This window comes from Acinonyx jubatus, chromosome B4 (genome assembly GCF_027475565.1).
Source record: "Acinonyx jubatus isolate Ajub_Pintada_27869175 chromosome B4, VMU_Ajub_asm_v1.0, whole genome shotgun sequence".
NCBI lineage: Eukaryota > Metazoa > Chordata > Mammalia > Carnivora > Felidae > Acinonyx > Acinonyx jubatus.
Window position 1 is genome coordinate 30,619,226 of NC_069387.1, and position 22,919 is coordinate 30,642,144.

General features: G+C 37.2%; 1 protein-coding gene across 29 annotated transcripts in view; it reads right to left on the reverse strand.

Annotated features, from left to right (window-relative positions):
- PARD3 (par-3 family cell polarity regulator) overlaps positions 1-22,919 on the reverse strand; it is a 665,533-nt gene that overhangs the window by 222,678 nt on the left and 419,936 nt on the right. For 15 of the 29 annotated variants that reach the window (XM_027073806.2, XM_027073797.2, XM_027073787.2 and 12 more), the window contains 4 exons: positions 19,398-19,586; positions 17,862-18,032; positions 8,822-8,981; positions 1,926-2,115 (listed from right to left, as the gene is read on the reverse strand). In XM_027073806.2, coding sequence (XP_026929607.1) covers positions 1,926-2,115; positions 8,822-8,981; positions 17,862-18,032; positions 19,398-19,586 — 710 coding nt within the window. The remainder of the gene's footprint in view (positions 1-1,925; positions 2,116-8,821; positions 8,982-17,861; positions 18,033-19,397; positions 19,587-22,919) is intronic. The other 14 variants (XM_027073800.2, XM_027073798.2, XM_027073805.2 and 11 more) reach the window with 1 other exon arrangement.

Here is a 22,919-nt window from a genome sequence, read left to right on the forward strand (position 1 = left end):
TATTTAACAAGTTAGATTGCAAAACTGACAGCTGATTCTTTAAAGAATGTAACCATACCCTGACCCCCCAACATTATTAAAATTCCAGTTATTAATCCTGTCTTATTGCCCTTTTGTTTTCATAACATTTTCATCAAGGATTAGGGAGATATTGTTAGGCTGGAAAAGCTTACATTTTCTGCTGTGATTCAGAACAGCTGCCATTCTTGTTTGTATAACCCTTCATTCATATTCCTTTCCTTGCTCCACTTTCCCCACAGCAAAATCACACAAGTCCTTACCATTTTATGGATGCCCTTAGAGAAATTAATGCCACAATCTATTCCTGCTAGTTACTTATTTATTTTCACCAATACAGTGCTTTCTAAGGCCCCAAACAGATCTATTCCTATGACCACCTCCACAATTCTCATCACGGTGGAGATTCAAAGGCTTTGTCCCTAAGTTGAATACTACAAATATCTAATCCTTACTTTCCCTGTTGTTGCTTTCACTTTCAGAAACAGATACAAACTGCAGCAGTATGTGGAACAGCATCTGTGGATTTCAAATGGAATTTGACTTTATATTGTATTTTCCCCCTCTACATTGGACCAAAAACCTCATTCAAAAACAAGCTAATATCATGCAGGCTTGAGTGTCACTCTATTTCTACATCTTGTGTTTTCAATAAAAGACAAGAAAGAAAGAAAGAAAGAAAGAAAGAAAGAAAGAAAGAAAGAAAGAAAGAAAGAAAGAAAGAAAGAGAAAGAAAGAAAGAAAGAAAGAAAGAAAGAAAGAAAGAAAGAAAGAAAGAAAGAAAGGAAGGAAGGAAGGAAGGAAGGAAGGAAGGAAGGAAGAAAAAGAAAGAAAGAAAAGACAAAGATGGACTCTTCAAGGATCCAAATAACAGGTGGGACTATTCCAAGAGAACATCTGCAGAATTCACAGGTGAGTGTGCTGGATGCTTGTGTGGTTTTGTAAGGAGCGGAGAGGAGGGCTGGGGAGAGGGTAACTTTGCTAAGATCACCACTATAATTGTTAACACAAATCAACGCCGGGCCCCCACAATCCTCCTATCTGATAACGGATGTGGCCACAAGTTCGGGTAAGAACAGAAAACAGCAATGGGTAAGTGGTAAAAGATTTAAATATCATTTTGCTGATGTATTCATGGAACACCCCAGAGAAAGGGCAATAAGAAAATTCTGGTATAACACTTCACATGGCTTTGTTAATTATCACTACAACCTCACAAGGTCATCTCTAGAAGGGACTTGCCTTTTGGCTTCTGGATGTGTATAATTACTAGGCATGCAGATTGTGGCACACATCCACATTCACGTGCCACACATTGGCTCAACAATATCAAATGCTTTATTATGTTTTGGAAGATACAGGAGAAAGAAACAGCATTAGGCTGCCCCAAAAGTCATAATGTTAAAAGCAAGCAGGAAGCATTTTAAATGGCAGGGTGACAGCACTATAAAAAGAAAACCTTTAAAAAGCTTCTTCCCACTCCCTGAACATAGCAGCTATTAATTTGGCCAAAGTCATCTAATTGTTATAAACTTTCAGTCACCTCAGAGATCTGCTTGAACTGATTTAATAAATAATAATCATCAAATTAAAACAGATCTAAAATAATTAACAATGAGACTTAAGTGAGTAGTTTTTTTTTTTTCTTTTTTGGTTAGTGGTAATTTTGTTGTAGTTTTGGCTGAATTATTAAGTACAGCCCTGTAAATGCTAAAACAATGGGGCAAGATTACAGAGTTGGTGGGAATCTTTTATTAAAAGAGTGATTATTAAGAGTATTAAAATCATGAAAATAGGACACTGCCATAAAAAAATTGATTAACTGCACTTAATGATAGACCATTTAAACATAAAATGAAGGTGATTGCAATTAACTCATGTTTTCCAACCCCGGCACGTGATCTTACCAGTCTGCTGAATCACTGATTGCAGCCTTAGCCCATGCGCCAGCGTCTGTGGTCACAAACCCCACGTCATCATGGGAGCTGGAAGATGACTGGTCAGAGAGATGTGGAGGAAGCACTGGCAACCTGTCATCTTCTATAATGACAGTGTCATCTTGGGGCATGTTCACTGTGGGGGACAGCTGGTATTTACCTGCCCAGTGGAAAAAAAAGTAAGAGAAATTCTAGATATCCATCTAGATATCCATTATGTGTATTCATGTTAATACTTTACAACACTAGAAAAACTCTACATTTCCAAACATCTGCTCAACCTGGTGGAACAACATAGAATGAAGGAAATTTATTTTTCATAAATAAATGTCCAGCAGAGGCCTCAAGTCCGCTCCCTCCTCTGACATGGCAGCTATGTAGCTCTCGGCACAGTATTCAATTTCGCTGGTTTCAAGTTTCCTAACGCCAAAGATGATCTCCAGAATGTCTTCTAACTTGAAAATGCTACACAGATTCTAAGTTGCAAAAGTCCTTTGAAAAATTTTACCAGGAAATTTATAGGGAAGCCCTGCAGACTTACATCAATCATTCACCCATTCATTCACTGGGACATACCACATAGCAAGTATGTAAGAAAGACTTAAATCTCGGCCCCCAAACAGCTCACACCCTAGAGAAAGAGACAGACATACAAAAACTGATAAGTGATTGGTGCTGTGAAGGATGTGCTCAAAGTACTATGGCATTCACTTGTGCTGTAATTGCCTGGGTAGCTGAAGGCAGAGAATGCTGGGGATCTTAACAAAAGTTAACATCACAGTCGGGCTTTGAATGATGAATATGATCTTTTCTGCTAGGAGAAATGAGGACATTGATTTTAGACATCGGCAACTACATCATTAAATTCATGATGGAGAAAAGCTCACAGTGCATTCTGGTGACACTTCAAAGATGAGTACATGCAGAATCAAGACCTTGTGGGGAGATGGCAAGAGTGATCTCGAAAAGATTAAGATCTAACTGCCTAGGGGCGCCTGGGTGGCTCAGTCGGTTGAGCGGCCGACTTTGGCTCAGGTCATGATCTCGCAGTCCATGAGTTCGAGCCCCGCGTTGGGCTCTGTGCTGACAGCTCAGAGCCTGGAGCCTGTTTCAGATTCTGTGTCTCCCTCTCTCTGACCCTCTCCTGTTCATGCTCTGTCTCTTTCTGTCTCAAAAATAATTAAACGTTAAAAAAAAAAAAAAATTAAAAAAAAAAAAAGATCTAACTGCCCAAATTTTCAGGCCGAGCCTGTACATTTTCATTTATTCAATTTGGATATAGCATTCTTGGTAAAGAAAGACTCTCTACTGTCTACGGTGATCAGTTTCTTTCAGGAAAATCTGCTCAGGTGCATGGGTCAGCATGACAGATGTTTATATTTCTTGGGACAAAATTATGATTCAAGTCGTGAATCCTTAAAGATAAAGCTGGGGTCCAAATGATGCCATCTTCCTCCCGAAAGCACCCATACTTCTTCTGGCTTCCTCCTCAAAAACTGTGCCATAATTTTGAATAAGAACTCATTGTGCAAGGCTTGGGTCCAAGTGGATATGTCATGAGAGGCCATACTCACAGAAACAAACAACACAATATGATGCAGGCCCACTGGCCTGGCTCTCTCAACAAAGCAAGAATTGACAATTTCCCTGTCACTTTACAGCAGGAGGGGAAAACTCTCATTTTAAGTCCAATATCCCAATCTGGTAAGCCAGCTTTACTGGCTCCTACCCAAATAAAACGGATTGCTGTATTTTCCCTTCTACAAGCACCATTTTATACTTTACATGGAGCCCACTTCGGATTCTGGGTCTCCCTCTCTCTGCTCTTCCCCTGTTCACACTCTGTCTCTCTCTCTCTCTCTCTCTCTCTCTCTCTCAAAAGTAAAAATAAACACTTTAAAAAATTAAAAAAACATAAAATAGCACAACAGCAACATGTGGAGAGTTTTTAACATTTTAACATCAGTCTTAAGATCTAATTTTTAAGATAAACATTCATAAGAATGTACAAATGATGATTTTTTTGTTTTCACATTATTTTGGCAATTATGGGATGGCATATATAGGCTTGAAGGATTTTAAAGATATATATCATTCTAGACCTTTAACAAAGGAAACATTTTAGGTTGATACGTATCTTTCCAGGACAACCCATAGAAGAGGACGTGTTAGAAATTTCAAGTGTATTCATCATCTAGCACCAACTACTTTATTATAGAAATACTATATGCTCACTGAAATATCAACACAGCTTTTTATCAAGGAAAACACTCTGTTTTGATTTGACATGTGTTCGTTTTGAGAAACTGTGAAAACTAGCAACTTTTTATGAATGTTCATGATTATAAAGCAAATCAAATTTAATATTTCATTGTTTTCCTCTCCTGAATTCAAATCACTCATTTACTACTTGAGTTTTTGGACTTTAGTACAGAAAGACAGAAATCTGTCCAAAAAATTATCATTCACAAATAAGGTTGGACATTCTAGTACTATTACCAAAAGAAATATGTCCTTCTCAAGACATACTTTTTTTGCCCAAAAAGTGTACAGAATGACAAAACCAGTTATGCCTGACAGCTCACCACTGACAAGGCACGTGTCACAGCATTAAATGCCAAGTCCTCACAAAGGCAAAATTTAATGAAAGGAAAAATCACGATGTAATTACAGTGCACTCGTTTTTAAAAACAAAAACTAAAACTCCTGGGTTTACACAATATATTCTGAGAGACAGCCTAATAAGCAATATGGAACACTGAATGGCTCTTCATATGACAATCCTTTTTTATAATATGCTGTTTTGAGTAGAAATATTGTACCGTAAGTGATCCAAAATTTTAGGCATAAATGGCAAGAAACTTTCCTAATAGTAAGAAAACAATTTAGCTTTTTTCTCTCACCCATGATTCTGGGGGCTAATATTTCAAAGATTTGAGAATTCACATTTTTCATCAATTTCCCACTTCTTAACATGCTTGCCAGGAATTGCGGTTTCTGAACCTGGAGGCAGGAATATACAGGGAGTAATGGACAACTCAATTATCAAACTACATGTTTAACAAACTCCACCTAAACAATACCTCTTAATGATGTGTGCTGGTACAGGGCACATCATCAACGTGAAACCTTCCAAGGGTGACTTGAGAAGCCTGTGATCTGTTTTTAGATGGATAAATATTCCTCCTTCCTCAACTAGTTAACCAACAAACTATAAACTAAAATTTAAACCAGTCAATATCTTAAAGAGGAGTGAAACAATGAGATACAGATGATTGGTCACTAAACGTTTATTCATTGGTACATTTACATAGAAGGCAACACCATTAATGACACTAGAAACAGATGAAAAGTTTTCCAGTGATTTGACTCACAATAAAAACGACATTAATGTTCCATTTTTCTGTGTTGAATTTCTAACATGATAAAAACATGCTGAACAAAAGTATTATTTAAACTCACCACAAATCTATGAATATAAAAACTACTGAGATTAAATTCTAACATGAATACACCAGATTTGGGGTTGCCTTAAAAAGAAAATTTGGGGAAAAAAAATTAAGGTTCCATGTCCCCAAATGTCAACTTGTGATGTATTTGGGCGAGAGTGTTGGTTAAATTAACCATGCCTCTTATTGTTTTGTGATTATTAGATTAAGATAGTCCAGCAATTTGTAAAAAAAAAAAAATTTAAGGCTTTTGTAAAAAAGAAATCGTAGGTAGGATCTCCAGAGATTTCTTTTCGATGAATATCCGTGATAGTGGCAAGTAGGTCCATACAGAAGACATTTGAAGAAATCTTGCCTTGGTGACAACTCTGGTTGATTAGACCACAAGCTAGGAGGACCGATGAAGGTTGAAGTAGTGTGGGACTCGGGACTCAGAAAAAAACACATCCCAACTGATTTAGAAACACAGAAACCTTGTGGCTTCAGACTTGTCACTTAATTTCCCTGATCCCTAATTCCTCTGAACAGAAGATAATTCAGTTGGAGTAGATACCTAAGGTTATTTTCAAAGGTGAGGTTTTGATTTTTAGATCACTTTGTTTGCCAGAATAGAACAGATTCTGGAGGCTGCCTAATGTCTTTTGCTTAAAGATGTAGATATTTATAAATTGATGTTAATAAAGAATGGATGTCACTAATAGTTATTGTGTGGTCTCAGTATTCCCCAGAGAGGTCTACTTTTAGAAACAGGAAATAACCAAAAACAACATAAAACAAAAAATCACCATGGGATCTTGTGACTTTGTTCCTTTATCTGTTAAGTGGGAAAGTGTGGCTGATGACCCCTGACATCCTTCCAAGTCTAACATCTCTTCCTATTTTGATCTATTTTTTTAGAAGCTTCCCTCCTGAGATGTGTTCCCACAGAAATGAGTTAGAAAGCCGCAAAGCTCCTTTTTGGTCTAGAGTCTCACATGATGAATTTTCACAGGTGAAAACTCACCCTGTTTGCATAAAATTAGTCATTTCTTAAAGTAATAAGCTGGAATTTCAATACAAAGCTCTAGTTGAATCATAGCAGATCATGAAGTAAATACCACCATGTCCACAAGTGTGTATGTAGGAGTTATTCTAAACATACAAAAGACAACCTGTAACCACACAAGAGCTACCTGAGAAACTTCCATGTACCTAGGTAATGTGCAAATCAATACATACTAGCGCGAATGATTTAGCCTAATAGAATTCAATGCTCTAGTATCTTATATTTGGTACCTTGTTTTGGCATTTTCTTGTCAGCTAACATCTTTTCCATGATTTCTAATTTTAGCAAACTATTTGTTTCTTAGGGTCGCTGATATTGGAATAGGGAACGATGAAGACTGAGGAATTCTCAAATTTGTAAAACTCAAGACATGGGATCGGGTTACGCATATACATTTCTCAGGGCAAAACTATACAGGATCCCTAGTTTCCAGTTTAATGTGTAAAAGCTAGCTTAAGAAAATATCTAAATCATTCAACATTAACTTGGCCTATCATCAGAGGGTAAAGAGTCTGCCACCCCCACTCCCAAAGGGCATGCACAGTACATCACAGAGCACATAGCTGGGAGGGAAGTGCTGCCCAGGGGAAAGCATCTGGAGTCTGAAAAGTCCATTCCATTTCTAGCAGGGGGAGGGGGAAACAACAGTAATACGAACTGAAGTGGACTAATGAAGCCACAGCTAACAAAATCAGGGCAAACAGACTATGAAGAAAATGACGGAATCCTTAACCCATATAGACAACATTTCAAAAGGTCACTAGGTGAATTTTGGGGTTTTTTGGTTTTTTAGTTTTAGTTTTTCGCCTTCCTCTGAAGCATCAGGGATTGGAGGCAGGACGCAGGTTACAGGAACTGGTGGACCAATGGTCTGATTCAGTATGGCAAGTCCTATGTTCCTATAATAAAGGGGAAATTACAGCGTATCACTTTGTATGCACACAGATCCAGGGACACATGCACTCTCTTTCTCTCTCAAGGGTCTGAATTTTCATCAGTGAAAAAAGTATTTAACAAAGATAAAGTTTTACACCAAAACCAAGAAAGTATGGAAAATTCAACAGCAGTGAAAAGAGTGATCATTAATAAGCAAAGATTAATGTGGTGAACTATGTACAATGTGTGTCACCGAACAGGTGTAGAATGGTTTTTAGTATCCTTCCTCTACTTCCATTTATGCCAACCTGGCAAAAGGAAAAATATTGACAAAGTAAAAGCAGAAGGCTGGCAGGTCTAAGTTCTATGTGCAACAGAATAAGAAATTGAGAATTTATCAATTTTTCCAAACCAGAAAGCTAGAAAGTCCAAAGGAAGAACAGAAAATTCTATTAGCTTTGTTTATGTGTTTTTCCTGTCTTGCCCAGAAGAGAGTTCTGTGTATGCAGAGATTGTGTCTTTCTCATTTTTGTATCTAGAGCAATAGTATACACACAAATGTCTTGTCAATAGCAGGCTTTCCAGAAACGTCCACTGATGAATGAAATAAATTCTTGCTCCAATGAGGCTTCATAATGGAAACCTGATTTGTATTAAATCTTCATTAAATGTATCAAAATGGAGTTAAATTTAGGGTTTTACTTGGGAGCCTTGTGACACATACCAGCGATAAAAGTGTTTTATGTCAGGTGCTATTTTAATCAAAACAGTTTCGTAGGTTTTAAATTTGAGAACTCTCACAAGTTAATCCCAAGATGAGCAACTCAGTAAATCCAACCACTCCTGTGGCAAAGCAAGTCTTTATTAACTGGATCTGTTAGTAGAAAGCTGAACCGCTGCAGAGCAAGCGCTAATGACCTCATTACCCACTGGGGCCGTGCAGACAGCACGGTGTCGCATCTAAACAAAGGATGCAAAAAACTAGCTTCCAGATTTTAAAATGAGGGCTTTGAAAAAGTAGAGATGCAATTAAAAAATGGTAACATCCTATTAAGCACATACCAAATAAATGCGAATATTTCATATACATGCAAATGTGTAGATATGTATTTGTTCCTCTCCCTCTAAACAGTGCTGCTGTGGGAAGAGATTCAACTTTTGAATTCTTCTTGCCCCACACTACTACATTTTGATTTCTTCCTAAAACCTGGCTTCACTTCTTATTTCAAACAAGCTAAAAATATCTTGATCACTGAAAATATTACCATGTGACTCCTTTCTTTTCTTTTTGCCCCACACGTTACAGGATCTAAAATTCACTTAACAAAATCAATGTATTGATTTACTCTCTTCACATTAACACTTCCTGGATGATTATAATGAACCTACTCTTTTTCCTCTTGAAAACATGGGCCTCCTTTACATTAATATTACATTAATAACCTCCCAGTGAACCAGGAAAGCATAAAAATAAGTTGTGATAAACAGAATTTTACCTGACTCACCCATTATCCTACTGAGTGCAGCATTTCTCGTGGGTGATTCATCAAGCCCCTCAATCCCACTGTAGAGGGAATGGGAGATTCTTCGTTCTCGATCATCCAATACTGTTTCAATGGGCAGCTCAGGTCCAGAGGGGCTCCCAGGTGACTTCAGCTATAGAGAAAAGGGGGCAAGGGAAAATCAGTACTGGAGGCCCATTAGCAGCATGGGGGAATTATAACAACTTGCCCAAGGCCTGTATCCAACTGGGTACCAAATGAACTAGAACTTTTCACCCTGTACCAAAATAATTTGTGATGACAGCTCTGCCTAATGACCAACTTTCCGTGCCACTTTACACTGTGCCTCCCATGAAGTTCTGTCAGACTGCAGCCATTGGAGGAAAAATATGTATATTAAAAGCTTTTTTTTATAACTTATTTTGCTGCTTATTTTTTCAATTTGACTGTTAGTATCGGTTGAAGTCAATTTAAGTTATGGTTTAATTCAGAATTCTTTATGAGATGTTGCTCTGCACAAAGGATGCTTTATCAGAATGGAAGCTGGAACTCAGCTACATGATTTAGACCTATGGTAGGTAAATACACCTAACAATTAGCACACATCTCTGCGTGTGCTGCAAGAATTACTGCCTACTCTACAAGACCTCAAGACCACTTGTGAGCTTGGGTGTCTTGAACAATTCAATGAGCCTATATTTCTTTGGCTAGAAATTGGGGAAAAAAATCATTCTATTCTCTTACTATAATCTTAAATATAAGGTAGTAAGTAACTGAAAAAAAAACACTTTAACAGCAGACAAACAATATAGAAATAGGGATCGAATATTCTAATGAAGCAAAGATGTGTATGTCACAAACACAGACAATCTACTAAGCAAAGAATATAGGTCAATTTTTATCACCACGAATGAAAACAGTATGTGGCATTCTTTAAAACAGCTGTGCCTCCAAGTCAGATTCTTCACAAAAATAATATGAATAAGGAACCTATGTTCATAAGGCCTTGAAACAAATCTGCTTCGAGGAAGAACAAAGCACACTTAACTGCAGTCGTCCAAATGTGGGCTCTGGGGTTAACCCCGTGGACTAATATCGCGTGACGCTTGGTGTTGGCTTGCAGCCAGAGACAAAGAGGGCTTGGCGGGAGGGTTCTGGGGGGAGCAGCACAACACGGCAAAGTGGGAGAGAGTTTGCACATTCCAAACAGATGAAACCACAGCCGTTGCGGTTCCTTCATCTGAACAAATTATTATTTCTGTTAGAAGCTATCATCTGTTTAATATAAATGAGATATTTAATGAAGTTCCGAATTGTAGACTTATCTCTCCCAGTTTGATAAGCACTGGGGAGATTTAATGCATTGAAGGGTCAACACAATTACAATTGGAGGCACGTCAAACTGCAGGAGCATAATCAACTCGCAGCACTAGTGAATTAGACTCAATAAGGTTTAAATTGTGAAATGAGGATTTGTTTTATTAGTTTCTTTTTTTTTTAAATTGCAGATTACAACTGACAGCTTTACAGAAAAGTAGATTAAGTATTCAAGGTCTCTGATGTAAAAAAACAAAAGAACATTTTCTGAAAGAATACTGTGCTTAAATTCCAAGGTACTTTGGGAGGTAAAAACAAAAACAAAAGCCGATACCCTATGCCTTTAAGAACAAGTATGTTTGAAAATTTTAAATGAGCACATATATTAACGAGACTTGCTATACAAGTCTCTCTACAAGACCTGCTTGCTGTATAATTTATTTGATCATAAGACAAACAACATATTCTCACATTTGCTTAACAGATGCATTTCATTGAACCATACAACTGCAATCTTCTAGATGGTAAAATCCTTGTACAGCTATTCATGAGAAATCCCTAAATAATCTAAGAGGCTATTTTAGAATTTTAGGAAATCAAATAAAAATTCCATTTAGAAAATAGCACATGCAGGCTTTCTAGAAAAAAAAAACCAGTAAGGTGCCTGTACAGAAAGAACCTCACACTTGAACATTTCATGGGAAAGAGTCTTCATGTCCCCTACCTCCCTAACCATGTCTAATTTACATCTAAAAAGACAGATTTAAATGAAGACATCAATAGCCTACTACATAAATATTTAACAGAGGATACAATGCCTTTTAATTTCTTTAAAAAAAAAAAAGCCTGATTGGGGAGCACAGTTTTGTTTTAAATCTTCTGATGATTTTGTTGTTGTTGTACGAAAGCCAGTTTAAGAACGAGAAACATGCCACTGTGCCACTATGGCAGCACAGACAGGCAGGGCCGCCTTCAGTCCTGAAGAATGGCCCAGAATGGCCTACAATCTGGGCCTCTCCCAGGCCCTGCAAGTCTCCTTACGTAAAAACCTTATCCAAATTAAACTTCATTAGAAGAAGAAAGGCAAATAAAAGATCTGCAATTTTCACTTTGTAACTTGTTCAAAGTGCAAAAATGTTCTTCAGTCCAACTTCAGTGCCGAGTAGGGGTAGTTGTGCTGGACCCCCCTCAGCTCCATCTCTAGAAACACAGGAAAGCCTATCCACCCCTTAAAGAAAAATTAGCTCTTGGTTGTAGTAAGATAACTCACATTGGGTAGGAGTGGATATGGATACAGTCATTCTCTAACGTAATACAGACATGTCTATCACAGGTCAAAAAACAGTTTACACTCCCTGTCCCAGATTTGTTTTACTTTGTGGTCATCGTCCTCACAAAATAAAAAGCTAAGTGAATAATAAAGATTCATGTGAATCAATATTTATCATAACTTCATTTACAAAGGTATAAAATTAGGAATTACCCCAATACTGAAAAACAATGTAAATGTAATACTCTCTTAGATAAGATACCCAAACAATGATATATTGCTTTTATAATCAGAAAATACAAATGCTATTTAATAACAAAGAAACTGGATATTGTCCAATGAATATGCTTTTCATTATATACTTGGACTACCTTTCTGAGGAATAGTTAAAATCCTGGCTTCTTTTAAAAAGCTAATATAATTTCTGTGGGGGTTAGTAAATTCTCACGTTCATGTAGGTAAGCATTAATGGGTCAAATGAGGTCTTTCACATAAAGAAAATGTATCCCACCATCTTGACTATAAGCCTTGAAAACCTGGCATAGATATGGCCCTAATCTTCTACATCAAACTTAAGACTGAGTTCTAGTTAACAATCTGCATACTCTTATTATTCGATATTTCAGTATTTATGGGCTTATTCTATTTTATCCCCAATGCCTGGCACAGAGCAGGTACTGGGTAAATAACTGGGCGAATAAATTCATTTCCAAGTAAACGACTCAGATTTTCCTCAAAATGGTTTGGAGATTTATACATGTGAGGCCATGTGGAAGCGAGCCTAAAGCTGAGGGCACAGTACAATGTTGAAATACAGCAACTGAGCCTACATTACAATTCTGTGTTGTGGAAAGTACAAACATCTGAAGGACAGGTAAACACAAAACAATGAATAAAAGGGCAGGCTTGGGTTTTGGAGAAGAGTGGCCAGTTTAGGCTCTGCTATCAATCAGGACAGCATTTCAGCTCCTCTGTACCCTGCTCTGCCACGTGGGCAACAGCAAGGATCAGAGCGGTAATGTAAGTTCCCCCAAGTCATTCTGCCTGTAAGCAGCACACCCAGAATGTAAGGGAAGGTCTGATGCTAAAGCCCATGCTTTATTGTATGCTGCCTCTTAACACAACCGGAATACAAAGTGCCTGAACAACACAATCACAATCAATTAGGCCCACTCACATGCATAAGATGAATGGGCACCCTGCTTCTAAATTACTTTGCCACTACCTTGGCCTTGCAGCCATTAAGCAAATCGTTTGACCTTTCTGCATTTATTTCTTAATATATAAAGTGAAGAGAGCCATAAATGATACCTTAGGCCCCTTCCTATTTTAATATGGCTTTCTAATTCTAAGAGGATTAAATGTACAGAGAGAACTCATTTTAAAGTAGTCCTTGATGACTAACTAGATCCTTCAGCCTGGGGTGTAAGACAAAGCTCACCTGGTCCCATTCTCAACAAGTACTAAGGCAAGGATTTGTATGAAATCACGTCTAACACCGATATAATGAGATGACTGTAAGCTATGTTAGACTGCAGTAATTTCTAAAATATTAATTTCCTTGGGACATCTACAATCAGCATAATTCTCACACACAGGTTACTTTCAATCCTCAAGGGATGATGTCAGGTATTTACTCCCTATCTCCTTCTAGGTCCTCAACAAATGTGTCCTTTGTGATGATACCCAGTGTTTCTGCCTCTTGCTTTATGTATTTTTTTTCCAGTGGAAAGAATGTCAGGACTTACAAAATTTGTCTCCAAAAAAGTCAATCCATCAATCAGGAGCACAAAACAAGGGAAAGCCATTTTTCTCTTTTTTCCTAAAGAAACAATTATTGCTTATGAGATGTTTTAAATGTAGTTAAGCAAGAACATTAGATCCAAGGAAAGCAAAGGAAATTCAGAATCACTGCCAAAATATTAATTTGGTTACCATGCCTGATGTTTTCTTTTTTTTTTTTTTATTTAGAACTTCAGTCTTTAATATTAACTAAGTTATCTCTTCTTTTTTTCTATTCTATTCTATTCTATTCTATTCTATTCTATTCTATTCTATTCTATTCTAATTTTAGACGCAGAGAGAGAGAGAGTATGAGCAGGAGAGGGGCAGAGGCAGGGGGAAAATCTCAAGCAGCCTCTACTTTTCAGTGTGGAGTCCAATGCAGGGCTTGATGACCTGAGCTGAAATCAAGTCAGATGCTCAAGCAGCCGAGCCCCCAGACACCCCTGTTAGCTCTTCTCAAAACACAAGACTCTCCAGGATTATTTCCCTTATCATTCAGTTCATGCTTAGGTGTCTACTCTGGGTTGTACCTCAGTGATGGAGAGAGAGAAACATGACAGATGGACAACATCTTGGACATCTCAGAATTTACAGGCCTCATGAAAGAAAACCAAAAAGGGAACTATGACAGCGTAAATGCTGCTAGGTGGAGGCAAGTACTCGCACCCCGGAAACACCCCGGTGAGAGAAACTAAAATCTAAAGGCTGTCTTTGTGAGGACAAGGAGCAGAATGGGCTCATGGGGAAAACTTGGAGGTGAGAGAGTATCATGTGTCTAAGAAAGTGCAAGGAGTGCTGAGTAGCTCAAGCAGACTGCACAGGAAGTTTCCACATGTCCCAGTGGGCTGTGTGATGGAGACGGGCATCTGTCCTGGACAGGCTGAAAACGTCCCGAAGGGATATCTAGATGAAAGGGACATGAGCAATTTGTTTTGTGAAAAAACCTGCCTTACTGCAGTGTGGAGAATGGACCAAGGAAGAAATCCCTGTAGAGGCTTTGGCACTGACCCCAGCAAGACCATGGGCCTAGAGTGGGGCAATAGCAGAGCGGCTGCAGAAGAGTGGGTTGAGGAGAGAGAGGTTCTGGAAACAGAGGCGATAGAGACAGGAAAGGCATTTGAGAGGTGAAGAGTGATCCCCCTTCTCCATCTTCTACAACTGAAAGAGCAGTGGTGTGGTTTATAGGGTGGGGGGAGGCAAGACAGGATAGAGGAAGCCAGCAGCGTTGGGGGCTGGTGAATGAGGTGCCTGAGCGACAAACCAGCAAGTATGGGCAGTTAAACAGAGGGATCTGGAACTGGAACAGAATTCTGAGCTGGGGACAGGGTTATGGGAACCATAATAGCATCACTGGTACCTGAAGATGTCCCAGGGAGCATGTGTGGAATAAGAAACACCCCAGGGAAAGCTTTGAGAAGTACTAACAATAAAAGAACAGGCAGAAATAAATGAACCTCAAAGGAGAGAGAAGAGCCAGAGGGAAGGAGGAGAAAAATGGGGAGAGCAGGTTAAGAAAAGATTCAAGATGGGTGGTGTTCCAAGATTCCTGAAAGGCTGAGCAAAAGAGACTGAGAAACCTCTTCCCAAGAACATCTCCAAGTGTGCTGTTCAGTGAAATTCAGGCGAAGATGATACCTAGAGTGGAGAGTTGACAAAAAATGTTTGAATAAAAATATTAAGATAATATATGACACTTCCTTCATACAAGAAAAGGGCAAGGAAAGAGGTAACAATGTACAATTTTCTTTTGCAAATTCTCATCTTCTCTGGCTTGAAATTAAGTATGCAAACCCTTGATTTAAGATGAGTTAGTAAAATATAATTTTGTGATGTTGTCAAAGACCGGACTCTGTGGCTGACTAATAGACCCAGAAGGACAGAACTCAAAGCACATTATTTTGGCTTGAGGTTCATTCATGACAAGATACCGTATGCTTATATCAATATTTACTGTAACACAATTTACACATACTCTCTTGTAATTCAGAGAGATGTTTTTCCAAAGGTAATATATAATATAAGTACAACAGCAGCAAAATCATGTCTTATGCCTTATGGGAAGCTGAACTGAGCTCTTCTGTCTTCATATAATTCTTTAGTTAAATCCTGTCAGTACAAAAGGCTTCTCGGTAGTATTACAAAGAAAGCACAGCACTCATGATAAGATTTTTTTTGATATAATTGTTTTATAAGCTTATACCCTCCTAAGAAATAGTAATAACCAGCAATGTATGAAAATGATACCATAAGGAATATTGAATATTAAAGTCTATTACTATCTATTGCAGCTGTTCCCTTACTTAAATCATTTCATTCACATAAATTCATATGCAGAAGTGAATGAGACACAGAAATATTTCAGTGGGATTCCAATTTCATGTGTTTTACAGGACAACAGGGAATAAAATCAGTGCTTTTATCAAAACATTTTCAGGCTGGTACAGGTTTGCTCTGCTACTGCTTGGGGAACAACGAGGAACCATCTGAATCAGGGGAAAGCATGTCCAGATTCAGAATGCTGGTCTTCAGTGATATTCATATGTTTTCAGTGTCCCTAGAACTCTAATCCAATGTTTATCTGTCAGGGAAAACTTTGAGAAGGTGTTACAAATTCTGATTTATTTTAAGAGGGACTGAGAATATGATATATTCTGCAGCAGAATTTAAGTTCTAGGAGAGAAGGAGCATGGTATGTTTTTAATCACTGCCATATGCCAGCGATCTAACACACTTCCTGTATATAGTAGATTAGTAGATGCTCAATAAACGTCTGCCAGAGAATACTGTCCTGTGAATGTGAAGTCCTTCAGGTTTAGAAAAAGACCTAATAAAGAGCAGTATACTTGTGAACTTACTGTGGAGACTTTTCATTTAGCACTTCAAAGGATCTGCATTTTATTTTTTTAATGTCTATTTATTTATTTTGAGACAGAGAGAGAGAGAGAGAGAGGGAGAGTGAGGGAGGGAAGAGGAGGGACAGAGAGAGAGGGAGTTCAAACCCACAAACCATGCTATCATGATCTGAGCAAAATCCAGAGTCGAACACTTAACCAGCTGAGCCACCCAGGTGCCACTATGGGACTTATATTTAAAAAATCATTTAATAATTTTTGAGACAAAATAATAAATTTTGGCATCAAATACAAACTCTACGTCTCAGGAAAACCATTCCAGTAGGCTACTCTGAGGGATTAACATTTATATTTATATTACGAAAGTGAATTTTTATCTTATGAAAGTGAATTTTAAGTTAAGGTTCAGTGTTCCCTTGTTACGGAAATTAACTCTTTATTGTTAACAAATTCTCCATTTGAAAAATAAAAACAATAAAGAAATAATAGTCAATAACCTTTCCAAAACTGGTCACCTCAACACTGAGTACTCAACTTTCATTGCAAAATAGGAATATACTACAGGATGGCATGAGTGGTCAAGCAATCTGAATAGTTCCACTTTATACATATAACATAGATTTTAAAATTAAGAAAAACACTTAAACCATTTAGATATAATTTTCAGTTTATATGATTTCCTAGGCACTTCCTTTTAGTTGATTTAAAAATGTAGGAAGTTGACATGGTGCCTGGGTGGCTCAGTCGGTTAAGCATCAGACTTCAGCTCAGGTCATGATCTCACTATTTGTGGGTTCGAAAATCCCCTCATCAGGCTCTGTGCTGACAGCTCGGAGCCTGGAGCCTGCTTCAGATTCTGTGTCTCCCCCCCACCCTCCCTCTTGTCTCTCTCTCTCTAAAATAAAGAGACATTAAAAAAAATTATTTTTTAATGTGGGGAGTTGAGCATTGATTAAAAACAAAAACAAACTCTACTTTTTTTTAACAAGCTTTGCTCTATAAATTCTCAGCTCCCACCTATTTCCTATGGATGGCACATAAATTATAACTATAAACTTTTTTTAGGTTTAATATAATCACATAAATATATAATTCCTGTTAAATTGTCAAATGCCCCATTATGCAAGAAAGTATGTTTCTGCTTAGCAAGTTTTTACAATTTGGGAAAACATGATCATAACCTTCAAGAGAGGATATTCTTCCTACTCGTTCCTAACTACATACCTGCTACATGTATTCAGAGCCAGCCATGGCACTGTGCAATAGATATCACTGAAAAAGCATGCAGTCAAGGGGAAAATATTCAACCCTTTAGTAAAGGAGAAAGGAGACACAGGAGAATAGGAGGGGAGACTTACATTTTTGACAAGGTCACAAGAGAAACAGACTCTCCCCTTTCAGGGGCTTTGAAATAAGCATCCCACTTTGATAAATCAAATGAACTAGCCATTATTTCATTGTTTCTCTCTCCTAGGAACAACACTACTGAACAGAAGAGAAACTGTTGGCTCCCAACAGGAAGGTATGGCCGTTTTCAAAAAGAGAACCAACTGAAGGTGTTTTTAAGATCCCAGTGTTATTTGTTGAGCTGGAGACAGAAATACTAGTGCACACTTAGGGATATTTTGATCACATATTTAAGAGAACAAATCATAGTCCACAGACAATGCAATAAAGAGAGCAAAGATAATTTATAGTGTTTTGAAGCAAAGTCCCAGAACCTGCCATTCTTTGTCCAATATTAGGACAAAAACTTAGTCTTATTACAATTTCAAATGCTAGAGTCTTCTTTTCATTTTTTATACTTTACCTCATTGCACTTGCTTATTCGCCTTGCAACAATGAGCTGGATCATTCCTCGCTTGTTCCCTTCAGTGGACATAGACCTTCGGAGGGTTTCCATGGCATCTTGGTTTGTCTTGCCCAACAGGGATTCTCCATTCACTGCTATCAGTTGATCATTCACCCGAAGCCTTCCATCCTGGGAAGAAAACAGGTAGAAATAAGTGCTATTAAATACACTGTTATAAAAGAAGTTGCTTTCTCTTTAGTTAAAAAATAAATAAATAAATAAATAAATAAATAAATAAATAAATAAATAAATAAATACATACATACATACATACATACAAGGGGGATAAAAAGAGGCTTTAATCCTAATGGATTATGCCCAATTGAACACGAGCACAATAATGTCTAAGCAGCCACTGCAGCCTGTGTCTATTTCAATCATTTATACATTTGTAAACCAAGTCATTATCATAATCTGTTTACCAAAATAGCATACTAATTTAAAGGACACAAAGTGATTACTTTCTTGCTTCCAGAGACACCCATAGAGGTTATTTACAACCCAAGACAAGAAAAAGCTCAAGGCTGTTACACAATTGCAGAGAGGTGCCCCCTTAACAAATAGCCAGGAAACTTTCTCCAGACTGGGGAATAGTCTAGGTGATCCATAGTCAGGGAAGGAGAAGATGGGCTTTACTGCAGGGCAGCTCTGTGCCAGAACCTCCACTAAGTCTTTGCACAGATTATCTTCTTTCAACTATAAGGGCTACGGGTTGTAAATTCTGTGAGACCAAAAATGGGGACTTGAAGCTATGATTTCATCCCCAAATGAGAGACCACCAAGATTTCTATTAGTTTGATCATGCATGGGCTACTATGAAGAAAACAAAAGTGTTACAGGGTATCTGAATATGTTGCTCCAAAACACACCATTTTGGCATAAGGACTATTTTGAGCTGAAGGCAACTGAAAAATGGCAGATGGAGAAGGAGCTCTCTGTTCTTCCCTTCTCTGGCTAAGTGCAGGGCATAGAGTTCCTCTTAGGAAAATGTCTCCTTTCCTCTCTCAAACCAGTAAAAAAATGACCCTCATCACGAGAGACACAGAGAGCACTGAGATTAGTCAGCCTACAAAACAGACCGTACAAAATAAACCTTATCTTCCACTAGTTTCTGCCATATATTTACCGTCCTACAATTTGCCACCCCAAAGCCCCAACCCCCTTTTCCTCGTCCAATCACTGCTCCACAATTCATTGCCCTTTGCTAAAATGGTATCTAGTTTCTGAGTCTAACCACTTCTTTAGGTTTCTCTTTTCTGTAGAACCCCTGTATGTGGAAAATTTTAAATATTAACATCAATAAAATTTGTGAACATGTTCTGTTCATCTGTCTTTTGCCAGTTGAATTCACAGGCCATAGATAAAGAACACAAGAGGGTAGAGGAACAAGTATTCCGCCCCCACACTGTGTATATGTTTCCAAGATAGGAATAGGGTTGTACTTAAATATTTTTGTTAATGTGCATAAGCTGGGTAAAGTTAACATTTGCTTACTTTAGATGCTGCTCCTCCATTAATAATGGACTTGACGAAGATTCCCAAATCTGCATGGTTCTCTTTGGACCGGTTACCTTTGACACTGACACCAAGACCCGCTGATCCTGAATCATTAAGTGGAACTTCAAACGTCAGAAATTCCCTGGTGCCATCAGGTGTGAGAACAATATCCTCATCTTCTGCTTTCTAGTAGGAAACAAAATTGCACAGCACGTTATATTCCAATGTTCCTTTCTCATAGCTATTTTTAAAAACTGCTAATGAGCAGTCTGTAATCCTCACACACAGTATTTCCACCAAAGTTCCGTGACAAGATCCATGATAACTGCATCTGCACCCCCTCCAGATGATTCCTGGAACCAGCTGTTAATATTTTCATGTGGCACTTGTTTCAATATTGAAACAAACTCAAACCAGATTCTGAGAAAAGTAGGGAAAAATACAGCTGAAGACTGAAGACATGTAGACTCCTAGAATTTGGGATCTTTTTTTTTTTTTTTTTTTTTTTGGTCTGTTTATATATCCTAAACCACAAAAGTAAAACAGTTAACAGCAGGAATCAAAATAAATAAATACAACTCATTTGTCTTTTTATTCACCAGGAATTTCTGATGTTATTAACAGTTTAATGTTCACTAATGCTATATCATTTTATTTGCAAATAATAAGTTGTGATGGTACAAAGTCAGCAGAAAAAGGTATTCATTTTCAGAGAGCCACTAGAGAGCTTTAACCTTCAATATCCGTGAGATAGAAACAACATTAGAGAAAAGCTTTCCACAATACCGTACCATACATAATACAGCTGGGGGATAATATCCAAGCAATCCAGCTTAATTAATTAGTTGCATATGCAAGCTTTGATTTCATAACTGTAGTCATCACTGAATAAGAAGACTGTTTCAGAACACAACACATTGAAGACACACCGACTCCTGCCCATTTCCCTAAAGCAGCAAGAAGAAACGAAAGCTGAGAGTATAACCTGATGAGCCGCAGACAGACAGCATGTTCGGTCATCAAAATACTTGTACACACCAGGGACAGAGCAGTCTGTCTTCTGACTTCTCCCAAGTAATCCCACCCATGACCAAGACTTTAACCTCTTATATCTCTACACTGCTCATCTTCAAAGCGGTAAGGACAGAATTCTTTTTCAAAGTTACTATTTCCAACCACATAACAGCTATGTGGCACAGAGCCTTCAAATCACAACGAAATGCCTCAGCTAGTCCTAAAACACATTCTTGCTCTTCTTTTTCTAATTTTGAAATATTTCTCCACCATGCACCTAGTCACTAAAACTGGAATGATCAAATTATAATTGAAAACTGGTTAAACATCTAATGGTACATAATTAGGCTAGACTATCTAATGAATCCTTTAAAGTGTGCTTTTAAAAATGGCTCAGTCACACGTGTGAAAGTAACCTATTGCAGAGCAATGGGGGTAGACTTCAACTTTTTTTCTGGGTCCCCAAATTTTTTTTAATTTTTCTAATAACAATCAAAATTAATAATTTTTTTTAATTTGGAGATTTAACATCTCCACCAGATGTAATACTCTTTGTAAGTATAGCATTTATCGATAAAAGATTATTTTTTAGATTAGCATAATCCAAATGATATGTTTTTTTAAATCTCCAAATCCATAATAATGTGATTTGTAAAGTAACATTTCTAACTTACTAATATCCAGTGTTAGCATTTTATAGTAAGGCATTCTTTGTGCCATCTTTGCAAAAGACAACCTCATAGTTGCCAGGACAAGGTATGTTTCAAAAAAAAATAAAATAAAATTACTAATATGTCAAAAACAGGAAAACTATAAAAAATGCAAAATAAAAACAACTTGAAAAGATACGGGCCATTGCTATGTTTACTATATACAAAAAAAATACATTTCAGTGTCAAAGTCAAAATCAAACCTAAGCCTGCTCATTATAAAATTGTTCATATTTAAACTATTTCCAGAGAATAATCAAATAAAACCAATGTATTGGGGAGAAAAAATATATCAAATACTCATATCAAAATATTGATGTCATAGCACATATTTACCATGTTAATACTATTCTTACTAATACTAATACTATATATCTATTTTGCTTTATAAACTTTGTATTCAGATGGTTCAAAACAACTAAAAAGTACTAAGAAATGACTTTGTGTGAATTCATACAGCTATCTCAATATAAAATCTGTTATAAAAACAATGTATAAACAAATGTTGATGTCTGAAATACAAAATAGTATCAAAACACACCATAGCCTCCTTCAGAATTACTTCAAATTCAGAAGTATTTAAAGGCAAAACATACTTTCTGAATCAGAACCAGTATTTATATTCCTGGAAAAGTTGCATTTAAAAAGACCTAAAAACCAAAGATAGTCCTTAGCTGGGCACATTTAGGTCTGATCATTGAGTACATCTGTTTGCCTCAAATCTGGAAGGTTCTTAATTGTCATTTACTGATTTAGATCTTCAGTTTGGCTTTTTAATGTTTACTGATTTTTACATTTCCATAATGTTTTACTAAGGCTTAAAATTCTCATTTATTTTTCTACTTGAAAAATCAAGATAAGGAGCTGACTGAATATATGAAGAAAAATTTTAATCAAGGTGGAATCATTTCCTGACATGCCCTACTCTGAACCTGTCTTAAAGGAGACTATTTTCTCCACGGGAAAGTTTCATTTATTATGAAAACTGCAGGATGGGAATAATATTCTTTTTCAGCTTTCTTATCAAGTGTTAAGTCATTATTATCATTAAAACATTTAAGTGAGAGATTGTACTTTCCTTTGATATTTCATTATTAATCCATTTGGCTCTTGACATAAGACTGAAACTAATGCCAGCGTTTAGAACTTAATTTTCTGGCAGCAAAATGTTTTAAAAAAATTTTGCTCTTCAAAAACCATTTTAAATGCCACTATATTATAGAGAACTTTTTTTAACGAAGTTTTCTAATATGGAGATCTTTTCATTCTGATACAAAGGAGAAACTAATTTTCTATCACCTTGATTGTTTCCATCCGGATTCAACTGTTTCTTGAAGTCAAATTCTTTCAACAAAACACAATAAATGTGTTTCCTTTAATTTGCCTCTCAAGCCATTTGTACGTGACCATGTCACTCAAGCTCATACGTCCCTCACGTACACACGTATGAACATCCCGAGTGTTATTTTGCATTAATGCAACCTATCATTTTTTCCTTTACCTAGTACTCAAACTGGCATTATGGCTTAGCATATTAGAAGTAAGAAGCCTGCTGGATGGGCACTATGAAAGCTATTTGCTTTCCCACTATCCTCAGAATAGCAGAAATACTTATATCTGAAGGGAGATAGAAAAATAGCCACAAGTGTGCAGCACCAAGGCCCAGACAGGTTCCCTTCTTCCCCAGAAAATAGTCCCAATAGCTGTGGAAACAGCTGGCTCACAGGTCCCTTTGATCCTGGTTAATCTGAAAAAATGGGTAGATCTATAAGAGAAGAAATAAAAGTTGATTATC